This window comes from Euprymna scolopes, chromosome 20 (genome assembly GCF_053919585.1).
Source record: "Euprymna scolopes isolate OS-2025 chromosome 20, ASM5391958v1, whole genome shotgun sequence".
NCBI classification, from domain to species: Eukaryota; Metazoa; Mollusca; class Cephalopoda; order Sepiida; family Sepiolidae; genus Euprymna; species Euprymna scolopes.
Genome location: NC_136501.1, coordinates 31648246 through 31660301, shown reverse-complemented (window position 1 = coordinate 31660301; position 12056 = coordinate 31648246). Strand labels below are relative to the sequence as shown.

The 12056-nt window shown below is 30.2% G+C and overlaps 1 protein-coding gene across 14 annotated transcripts in view; it reads left to right on the top strand.

Annotated features, from left to right (window-relative positions):
* The window catches only part of LOC145241382 (proto-oncogene vav-like), a 347285-nt gene that overhangs the window by 262581 nt on the left and 72648 nt on the right, over positions 1 to 12056 (top strand). For 7 of the 14 annotated variants that reach the window (XM_080104292.1, XM_080104290.1, XM_080104285.1 and 4 more), the window contains one exon: positions 1568 to 1588. The exons of the other annotated variants lie outside the window; for them this stretch is intronic. In XM_080104292.1, coding sequence (XP_079960418.1) covers positions 1568 to 1588 — 21 coding nt within the window. The remainder of the gene's footprint in view (positions 1 to 1567; positions 1589 to 12056) is intronic. 14 annotated transcript variants of the gene reach the window in all.

Below are 12056 nucleotides of genomic sequence, written 5' to 3'. Positions count from 1 at the left end.
ATAGTGAGTTATGAAAAAAAAATATACATATAGTAAGTTATGAAAATATACATACACATATAGTAAGTTATGAAAATATACATACACATATAGTAAGTTATGAAAATATACATACACATATAGTAAGTTATGAAAATATGCATACACATATAGTAAGTTATGAAAATATGCATACACATATAGTAAGTTATGAAAATATGCATACACATATAGTAAGTTATGAAAATATACATACACATATAGTAAGTTATGAAAATATGCATACACATATAGTAAGTTATGAAAATATACATACACATATAGTAAGTTATGAAAATATGCATACACATATAGTAAGTTATGAAAATATACATACACATATAGTAAGTTATGAAAATATGCATACACATATAGTAAGTTATGAAAATATGCATACACATATAGTAAGTTATGAAAATATGCATACACATATAGTAAGTTATGAAAATATGCATACACATATAGTAAGTTATGAATATCTATCTATCTCTATATATATATCTATATATATATATATATATATATATATTAGTAAGTCATGAAAATATATACATATATATAGTACGCCATGAATATGTATACATATATATAGTACGTTATGAAAATATATATGGCAATTTAAGCTACACAGAATATTCTGCATTTCATCCTCATGATAATTCGTCAGGTTTATATATATATAAGAATCTTTGAATCAGCAGCAGATCTTAGTAACTTTAGAGTTAAGTGGGTGATATGTTACCTAAAAAAAAGATTTGTTATTACTTGGATGGTTTTAAATATTTTTGTTCACATATGAGAAGTCTATATAGTTCACCAAATCCTACTAATGGTATGAAATTGGAAGCGGCAAAAAACAGATCCTATCAAAGGAAATATATATGTATAGTCAGAAGACTGCATGAAACATAAAATATATTACAGTCAAACACAATAGCTCATATCCAATAACAATTTAGTTGTTTTAGCACATTTGTGTTTCAAAACTCATTTTTTTAATCAAGTTTTTTACTTTTTTTTTTTTTTTAAATAAAATCATAACATGTGTTTGTTCAGTCTCTCTCTCTCAAAAAAAAAATATTCTCAATAATTTTAGGTAGAAAAAAAAAACGTTTAGATTAATTCCTAATTAAAAAAAAAAAGAAAAAAAAACAATATGCATGTTTGTAAATGATATCCGATTTTTCACACATTTATACCTTTTTTTTTAATACAATTTAAACTCAGCTTTTCTTACTATATATTTGATTACTTAGTCATTAGAAATAAATATATATTTTCCACACGATTATTTTTAGTCTGTTATTTTTATCATTTAGTTATAAATTCTCCAAAAAAAAAAAAAAAAATGCTATCATTTTAAAGCAAACGCTAACCACTTAATTTTTTTTTTTTTTTTAGTTTTTCCTAATACAAATTATTTCAATTTTGTTTTTGTATTTTTTTGTTTTGTTTAACTTCTTTATCAGAAGCTAATTTTTTTTTTTAGAATTTCTTTTTGTGATGACATTTTTAATTTTATTTTATCTTTCTCACCTCCTGTCACTAGATTGTGGATAAACTTTTGTGGGTAAGAAAGAGTTATAATGTCTGAGACGATTTTTTAAAATTATTCCATGGATGTGTTAGTTGCTCTCCCCACCCCGGCCTATCCTCAATGGCCCCTCCCCCTCTGCTCCCATCATTCAAAATCCCCACCCCCCACCAAAACAAATGAGTGCCCTATCCCACCCCCAATTCACATTGCCTGGTACTCAACTGATGACCATACTGCTTGTCTTAGCCAGACAGAAAAACTAATTGGCTCTCCTTACCTGACATGATTTGCTTCTCATATCTGCTTGTCTCTCTCTCTCTCATTTACTCTATTTCTCTCTCTGTCTCTTCTGATGGGTTTTTTTTCATTCAGGAACAAAGAGTGCTGCTATGTTGTTCAGAATGTCTATGGCATGTCAAAGCCCATATTTTTTTTCCATTTTATTTATTTATTTTTGTTTTAACATTCAACATTTTTTTTAAATAACCCTATATATTTTACTAATTAACATTCTATATATTAAGTTTTTTTTTTTTTTTTTTTTTTTTTTTAATTTTATTTTTCTAAACTGCATCATTTTGGCAATTTACTTACATAACATTAAAGGATGACCAACGTTCTACCATCCTAATCCACCCCCAACGCATTATCAACTATTTACTTATTTTCTTTGAATTTCATTTTGCTTTTATTTTTGTAGAATACCTATTCCATATATAGCAGATGAAACTGTTAAGCATATTAATTTTTATTTTAAATTCATATAACTCTATTTAGTATATTTATTTAAAGGAATGAAAATGTACAGCAATGAGTCCTTATTTAATTACTTACCCATGAGGGCAGAGTATTGATTTTTATGAAAGATATTGCATATCAATTGTTTATCAAGTTATGCATCCTAAATAATCCTTTACTTTTTTTTTTTTTTTTTTTTTTTTTTTAATAAGTCTTAATGTTATGTGAGGAACCAATGAACCAAAAAAGTATTTTTATACAAATGTGCTCTTTTCTAATTCTTTGGATCATTGCTTCTTTTCATCTTTGCCGCATTTCATGTGCGGCCATGATTGTCTCGTCTAATGGTTCCCGATTTTTTTTTTTTCTGTTTAATTAAAATGAATAAAACTTTTCATGTGGGGAAAAGACTGACACAAAGGAGATGTTTGCTGAGTTTCTTCAAGGTTTTATTGGATAGAATTTACTCATGGGGAGAGAGACAAAAGTTGTCTTATTTCTTAAAATTATTTTCAATCAAATGAAATGGGTGACACGCAGACAGACAGGCATCGAAGTAACATTTGTAGAGATCATTGTTTCTACATCATTTAGCCGTGTTGCTTTTGTATGATTTCCCAAGAGAGACTGAACTGAAAAGCTAAGTTTTCTCTGGCTCGACACCGTGACTCATTCGTCATATTCTGATATTGCTTGACTATGTTTTGTCTATAGGTTTTGATCTCTTGTCCCTACTTTGTCACCTATCCTTCATTCAAACTTGAGAACAGTTATGTTGTAAAGATCTGAGTTACCCTAACATGCACTAAGAGTGACCCTCATCAAAATTCACACTAGTTAATTTAATCACTACTTACTGATGTAGAGTCTCTATGTGACATTAATTCTCAATCTTATTAGATAAAAGCAACAACTTGTTCAAGTTCTGACTGCTACTGAATGCCACAGGTACATGAGGACTACCCTAGTGGTGTTCAGTAATAGCCAAAGTTGCATATTCCTAAGAAGGGACTTTCATTCGCAAGTGATCCCCAAGGTTGACAAAGTTCACTAGGGAAGCCATCTGAGGTTGTGGTTGCATACCATCAAAGCAGATGTTGAACTTAGCTCTGGTCCACAGGTCTACTGTATCTTCTACTGGTCCTTGGACTGGCTGCCTATCACTATCTTGGCTGCTATAGACCATTGTACATGGTCTGAGTGCATCCAAGAATCCAAGATGCTGTGTGGTTTATGAGAGGAGCCAGCTGAACCTATTCTAGGTAAATGTTACCTCAAGTAGGTAGTTGGCAAATTACTTAGGACTTTTACTTAGTTATGGCTGATGGAATGAGCCCCCCCCCTCCGGGGGGAGGGGTTTGAATAATGGGTTCTATTTTAAATTCTGTGCAGATTCCTGAGTTCATCGATAAAATTCTAGAGTTCAACAAGATACATTTGAAGAAGGTTGGAGATTACATTGACTGAAACATTGTGAAAATAACACTCTAGGTGTGAAAAGTAGTTCAAAGAATCCAAATTATATGAATAATCAATCCTCATCTTGAAAATTTCAGAAATGAAAAAGAAAGACTTTCTCTCTTGAGTACACCCACCCCACGGGTATTCTGGAGAGGATTCATTTCTTCAGTTGCTATTTTTGTCAATGTAAATTAAAACCATATTTGGTGTTTTATGACACACTTGGCATTCTGACATGTCAAAAATGCATATTTGACTTCTTTTTTTCTACTACTGGGTTTTCAAAAAAATTAAAAATAAACCCCCAAAAAGCTTAATTTTAAAATATGTGACAAAACTTTCATATTATTTTATATAGAAAGATTATGTGAAGTAAATTACTTGTTTAGTGCATTAAGCTTTTATATATATATATATATATATATATATATATATATATATATATATATATATAAAGAGCAACTAGTTAATAAAACATGTTAAAAAACACTTTAAAAAAGTTAAAAACATATTTAATCTGAAAAGGAAACACTTAATAAGTGGATAGTTCTTAATCTGCGGAGTTTCGAAGAAATACTTTCCTTCTCATCAGAGGGTAGGAATTAGCAAGATGCGAGATCGGATTTTGCATACAAAAGTATTTGATGAAACTGCAAGTAAGTCAAAGATCTTACTTGATAATAAAAAGTGAAGCAGAGGGAATATGGTGAAGAAAAAGGTGATTTCACGTGAATGGATAATCTGGTGAAAGGTAAATTATCCAATGACGGTAAAATCCAAGAAAGTTAATTGAATTTCCATTCGCACAAGGAAAATTCAAGGAAATCGTGTAATTGGAGGATGGTTCAAAACAATCCAAAAGGTCGAAATCCATGGAATGATTCACAAATATGTACAAGGAAAAGGGGGAAAAATTCCAATAATATTAATAAAAGAAAAATAAGATAACGGAGATGGTGATTTTATTGATGGAAAAGGATATGAAAAATGTGACTTTCCAGAGCAGGTTTTTTTTTTTTCTTTAATTTTTTTTTTTTTTAATATCTTATTTTATGTTCTAAAAATCAAAAGTTTACGGATTTTTTAAAAAAACCTTTTGATTAAAAGTAAATTTGGCAAGCCTTCTTTCTCCGATCAGTACATATTCAATTTATCGAAATTTAAATTGTCTGATATTGACATATTTATGTTCTCTAGGGGTCTTGAATTTTGCATCCCCCCTTGCAAGATTGATGTTACTTAAACTCTCAGTGAATTTGAGATTTTATTTTCTCAAATAAAAAGTCACGGGTCCGGTGATAATTTAAATCAAGTTAGTTCTCGTGTGACTGAACTTGCCAATAAATTCAGTCACTGTAATATTTCCTCTCGCCATTTTTATTTGGCAAAGAAATGATTTTATTGCTGCAAAGCAATTAAAATGTAATCCTGACATTTACATTTCTTGCTCAAAGGTGTAAGAGTGATTATTCTCGATCACCAGGAATATTTTGCAAAAATGCTTTCTATTTTAAACAACAATAGCAAATTTGTTTGTTTGGGTTCCCTGTACGACACTCCTTCCACTGTGATCAAACTCCAAAACAAGCTCCTCCATTGGCATAAATGTAAGTTTTTGTCCAAAGAGGTATATCACACTACTCGACCGGTAGGCTCACAGCATCCCAGAACTTATGGATTGCCTCAAGTACACAAGATTGATACTCCATTGAGACCAATCTTGTCAATGGTAGGCTCGGCTCAACACAATGTGACTAAAATGGTTGGTGGTAATTCTTTTTATTCAACATATTGTACTCCTGACTCTTTTCATTTTGCTTCAACAATTAAGGAGTTTCCTCTAACTACTAATTCATGTTATCTTGTCTCTTTCAACATTAATAATTTATTTACAAATGTTTCCCTTGACGAGATTATCAGTATTTGTGCCGATTTTCTGTATAGAGGCCCCAGCCTCCTCTCCTCTTTTCGTGAGGCAGTGTTTGTTGAACTTATGGAAGTTGCTACTAAATCCGTTTCCTTCAGTTTCAACAACGTTATGTATCGCCAGGTTGACAGTATATCGATGAGCTCCTGACTTGGACCAAATCTAGCCAATATTTTTATTGGCTTCTTGAAACAGTTGTTGTTTAATAAGTACCCAAGTTACATATGTATATCTATATATATGTTGTAATGTAAAGTTATAAATTATTAATAAATTTTTCTATAAAAACTGTAAATTCTATGCCATTTTGTAAATTACACCGTTAAACCAGTGTATGTTTATTTTAGCCACGTTCTTAACATGTTAAAAAACGTATATATATATATATATATATATATATATATATATATATATATATATATATATATTTTTTTTTTTTTACACATAAGATGCTTCACTAGTTTAAGAAATTAAAATGTAATATTAACTGAAGCCTATAAAAGCATCCAGATTTTAAATAAACAGTAATAAAAAAACTGCCTGAAGACAACTGATGAAACTTAGTTGAAAGTACTTGCAAAAAAAGCCAAAAAAAAAAAAAAAAAAACGAGAAATAAGAACAGCAATTCAAAAAATTGAAAAATTAACAAAAAAAAAAATCTTGTTAAGCAAAAACACTGTGTTGCTTAATAATACTTGCCTGTTGCCTGAATATATATATATATATATATATATATATATATATATATATATATATATACACACACACACACACACACACACCAGATTAAAGGTATTCAAAAGTGATAATTAATGAATTTTACAAGGTTAAGAGTGCTCAATAAAAGTGCAGATATATTTTTTATTAATATAAACAAATTTACATGGTCATGAGACTGGAAATGTTAATGTTTCAGACAGTGATTGGGTAAAATCAGAAGTCCTTGTCAGGTGACTTACTAAATGATTGCTTTCCACATACGGAGGATGTGAGGATTGGTTTCTTCAGCAGAAAGCAGCCATTTATTAAGTTGCCTGACGAGGACTTCTGGTTTTAACCAACCATTTGTTCCAAACATTAGCAAATATATAGAACAGACCCATTAAATTATCGCCCCATTAGCCTCTTTCCTTTTTTTTTTTTTTTTCGACAAATAAGTTGCATCTGCTCAGCATTACTCAGAATACTTTTAACTTTCATTTTAATTTTTCTTTTTTTTTATTTATTTTAAACAACTCTTTTTTTTTTTTCTTTCTCTAATATCGTTTTTACAGTTGACTTATCTAATAGTTTGGTCCTGAAATTATATTATATATGTATGTACATACATACAGGCTCCTTTAGTCTTTGGCAGACTATGGATACCCACAAAGGGATGCTTGCACGTGAAATTTTTTGTGGCAGGTGGTGCGCAATCTCTAACTCCACACATCTCCTGAGTCAACATTGTTAAATACCAGTAGCAAGTAAAATGTATGTACAGGACAATTGGAAACAAATATTGAGATAAGTGTAGAGCACATACAGCATCTAGAATTCCCAAATGGTCACCCATCTTGTATTAACCAGGCTCAACGTTTCTTAACTTCGGTGATCTGATGAGAGCCGGTGTGTCAACGTGATTATACCGTGTGTGTGTGTGTGTATATATATATATATATTAATTATAAAAAGTTTTATTTATACAAACATAGCATGTCTACACATTCAGAACCTGTTTCAATCATAGCTTTCAAGTTTGTATAAGTAAAACTTTTCAGTAAATAGCTCTATTTATTATTGAGCAATGTTATAGAAAGACAGTAAAGATTGTCCTGACTTTTACCCTGAGGATATAAATCTTATCTGGATTACTATATATATATATATATATATAGAGAGAGAGAGAGAGAGGCTATTTTGACTAACAGTGTGTAAAAAAAAAAAAATAATAATAGCAAAATATGAAACAGAACACGTAAATTTATTGAAGTGAAGCATTTAACATGAAAATTTTTTTTTGTTATCTAGCCGCAATGTTTGTTTTATTCAACTTCTTGTTATGTGTGTGTGTACAATTATGTTATAGAAGAAAAACACCGTACTCAATTACGTGTACCAGTGCAAATATATTTTTTATTTCCACGTGAAACTATACATTAGTTTGGTCTTCCATCAATACTTTTGATTTCACAGACACACTGGAAACTCGACCCATAGGCCTATGTACATTGAATATAAGCCACTATAGATAATATATTGGCTTACATTATTAAAAAAATTAACCAAAGAATCTAAGGCTGAGTTTCAAGTATTTTTATGAAACTGAAAGTATCGATGGAAGATCAAACCAATGCATAGTGTTAATTGAAGTAATATCCCTATATATATATATATATGTGTGTGTGTGGGTATAATTATAGTAATAATTATGTCAGCCCCTTTTAAGAACTCTGTTCTTATTGTTGAGCTCTTTAAGTTAAAATAAATCGATCACATGTGCTGATCACGATGTTAGAACCATAAGATCATTCTAGCCATCAGATGACATTTATGCTTTATGTAAATGTTAATTTCAACTGTATTTCTCGCAGTTAATGTTGGAAGTGTGGTTTTTTTTTTGCTAATAGTCAGAGATGGCTTCGTGGCCAGGCTCAAATCTGCTTACCAGCTGTAATCGTAACTCTCTACACACGATTCCCAAAAAGATGAAACACTTGTGTCTGTAGGCATTAAAATAATTATAGTAATAAGTATATATATTATTGAGGCTATATTATATTGTCAGTTTTTGACTAATCAAATCGATAACAATATTAAGTACTTTCTTTTAAATAAACGATGCATAGTGTTCAAAGATTTGATGTTGGTGTTTGTGCGCAACACAAAATGATGATTTGTTGTATCTTTAAAGATGATTGCCATCTCATGACATTTATAGGACCATGCTTCTTTCCTTATTAGTGACTTTGTAGATTGCAAGATGACCAGTAATCAATCATTTTAAGCATAGATTTTTTTATCAGTTTTTTTATTTTATTTATTTTTATTTATTTATTTATTTCTTTTAGATGGGTTGCTATAGATCTGGTTGAGGCGACCCATCTATAGGATATATAAAATTATGTACAAGCTTACACATCTCTCAAAACGGAAATTAGCATTTTTCTCTCAGAAAATGTTCATACTATTGAAAATTGTTTTATTTCTTTGCTTTGTGAACCTGTATTTTAAATTTATAAAAGCGTTTACATTAATTATATTTCACGTCCCACCATTAATTGATGGATGACTTAAGAGGATATTTATTGTTGGCATGAGGAGACTAAAAGAATCACAAATCAGATTGTAAAACATGATGAAACAAAATGATGTTTTTTTTTGTTTGTTTTTTATTATATATATATATATATATATTTAAAAACTATACATACATATTTCAAAGAAAAACCAGCGATTTTATTGTATTAAATTGGCCATCTGTGGCTGATATGACAATTCATCAGTGTCGATGGAAAGGCAAAACAAATGGTGGATAAACAGAGAAAAACAATTGTTAACGGACGGTATCTTTGCAATTTCAGCTCTCACATTTGCAATCAAGCACTTTATTTGATTTCTTTTCATCGCTTCCTAATATGCTATATATATATATATATATATATATATATATATATATATATATATATATATATATATATATATATATATACATATACTACACTAATGAAGACTGAAGGATTGGTTGAAATTATGTACTTGTAAAAAAAAGTTTTTAAATTTTTTTTATAATATTATTTTGTATTCCTGCACGTCACCTATTGAAAACGAATAAAGAAAAGTTATAAGCTTTTATACTTTTCTTTATTCGTTTTAATACATTTCCATTCATATATATATATATATATATATATATATATATATAGGTACATCCCTTTCCATTTTGTATTTTAGTCCTCACATTCTATGGGCAATGTTTCCGATCTGACAAAGGGACAAGAATTGTTGTTTTCTGGGTTGGTTATTGTTTTGAATGGATTGTATGTGGCAGGGACATGCAGAGGGGAGGTGCTAGGGGTGCCCAAGCACTTGCCCCTTATACTCCTGTTTTAAAAGTGCCTTTTTCACAGGAATGCTGAGATACCATTTTTTTTTTTCACTTGAGCACCTGCCCTTAAAAAATTCTCTACACGTCACTGGTATGTGGATATTTTTACTCCCGTCATTGTATCAATCATCTTTCAACTGTCAACCTATTCATCTCATTAATCCATATCCTTTTGTATTTTTCTTTTATCTTAGTAAATGGTGAGCTGTTAGTTTAAAAAAATAAATAAATAAATAAATAAAAATAATAATTAAATCCCTTGTGAAATCAGTATATGCAGTTCCCAGGTGGCTTGAGATGCTGGTTATCATATTCAATTCAAAATAAACATAACAATATACACTTTGTTTTTCATATGTCAAGTTATTGCAAAAAGTTTTTCAAAGGTCAAATTTCATCCTGAAAATGTAAAAAAAAAAAAAAAATTCTACATTTATAACAGTACCTTTACTCTCTTAAACTTGATTCCATCGGTCAACAAGCTTACAAATATCCTGCTTGTAATATTCTTTAGGATTTGATGTGAAATACGAACTGAACCCGTGTTCCATCTCCTCTCGTAATGTTAACCTAAAAACCATGTAAATAGTTTTGTAATCCTCCAAATAATTGAGAATTCGAAGGAGCTAGGTCAGGAGAATATGTAGGATGCAGCAAGATTTCATAACCAAATTCTCATAGGCGATCTCTGGTGATCAGTAGTTGTGAGAACGAGCATTATCATGATGGCAGATGACTCCCTTTCTGTTGACTAAAGAGGGCCGTTTTCGGATCAACATGGATGATAATATCGCAGAAAAATATGAATGATGCTTTAATAATCTGAAAGAAAATGTTACAAATTAATCATGGTGATATGTTCAACTAATAACAATATGAATACAATAATTTAAAATACCCCTTCTACGAAATGCTACAAACTTTTGCACTGACCTGATACATTTCTTGTAATAATTATATTTTAGTAATAAATAAGGAACACTTAATTAAGAGTTACTTCCCAATAATTTTTGTTTAAAGTTTAATTTGTGGTTCCAGTTGTGACCTTTTAAAAATCTTCTTTTGCTGCTTGTTTTCATTGGTGATCCTTTAAACCAACTCATTTCAGCTGAAAACATCATTATGTACTTATGTTAAGGAGAGGTGTGGGCAAACTGTGTCCAGGCAAGCAGGAAAATAAACAAGGGAAATTCCAGCCGATCAAAGAATGGTTGGTCCCAGGAAAAGGTGACCGTAGCTACATCTTGGCAAATGAAAATAAACAATGGAATCCCGGGACTTATAGCGACCTGGATCCATGACGTCAGTCGGTCATGGGTCAGACTGAAAACCAGCAAAAGTGCAATAACAAGCTGGCAAGGAAATAGGTTAACAGGTCGAAGAGATATCAATAAAAGGAGGAAAAAAACAAAGTAACAAGCAGGCAGTCAGAGAGACGGACAGATGCGGGACACAAATTGACACAGTTTTTACCACTTCTACCATGAACTCCCCACCTCCGTCATTATGTTGAAGCGTATATATTAAATATATCGTAAAATAAACAGTCTTTTTTATAAACAAAGTGTCTCGTATTCATTGATAAATGAAATAACTGTCCATTTTAATAGCTAGATGATCAGCAGCCAGACATATATGTAACACTTATGTGTTATAGCAAAATTAGTATAAATTGCAAAAATTTTGGGAAATGATTCAATAGACGATTTTCTACAAGTATTTTAAATAAAAATTCAACCACCATTACATTCCCAGATAGTTTGTTTAAAGATGACTGAATCTTAATTTAAGTCGAGAGTTATCTCCCTTATTTGTCATACTAAATTGGTTATACAACTCTTCCACGTTACTTGATAATTCAATAAATTCTATTTTTACTTGTAATTATTTTTCTACTGGATCAATTTTTTATTTCTTTTTTTGTACTTTTAAAAAATTTATACTAATTTCATCATGACAGGTAAGTATGTAATAATGTTTTCACCTGAAGTGTGTTGATTTAAACGATCACCAATTTAAACAAGCACCATTTTTTTTTTATTGTATTCTTCTGGTTTTTTCTTTTTCTTTCTTTTTTTTTTTTTTTTTAATTTTTTTTTTTTTACATAGAAGTCACCACTTATCAAGGCCCGGAGGTCACTCGAGGATAAGGGTTATTGAGTGTACAGTAATCAATGGGATAATGTGCTGTTAACACTTTGGAATTATTTTCAGATTATTAAAGCATCGTTCATATTTTTCTGCAACATTCTCATACATGTTAACCTAAAGGGTGTCATTTTCTATC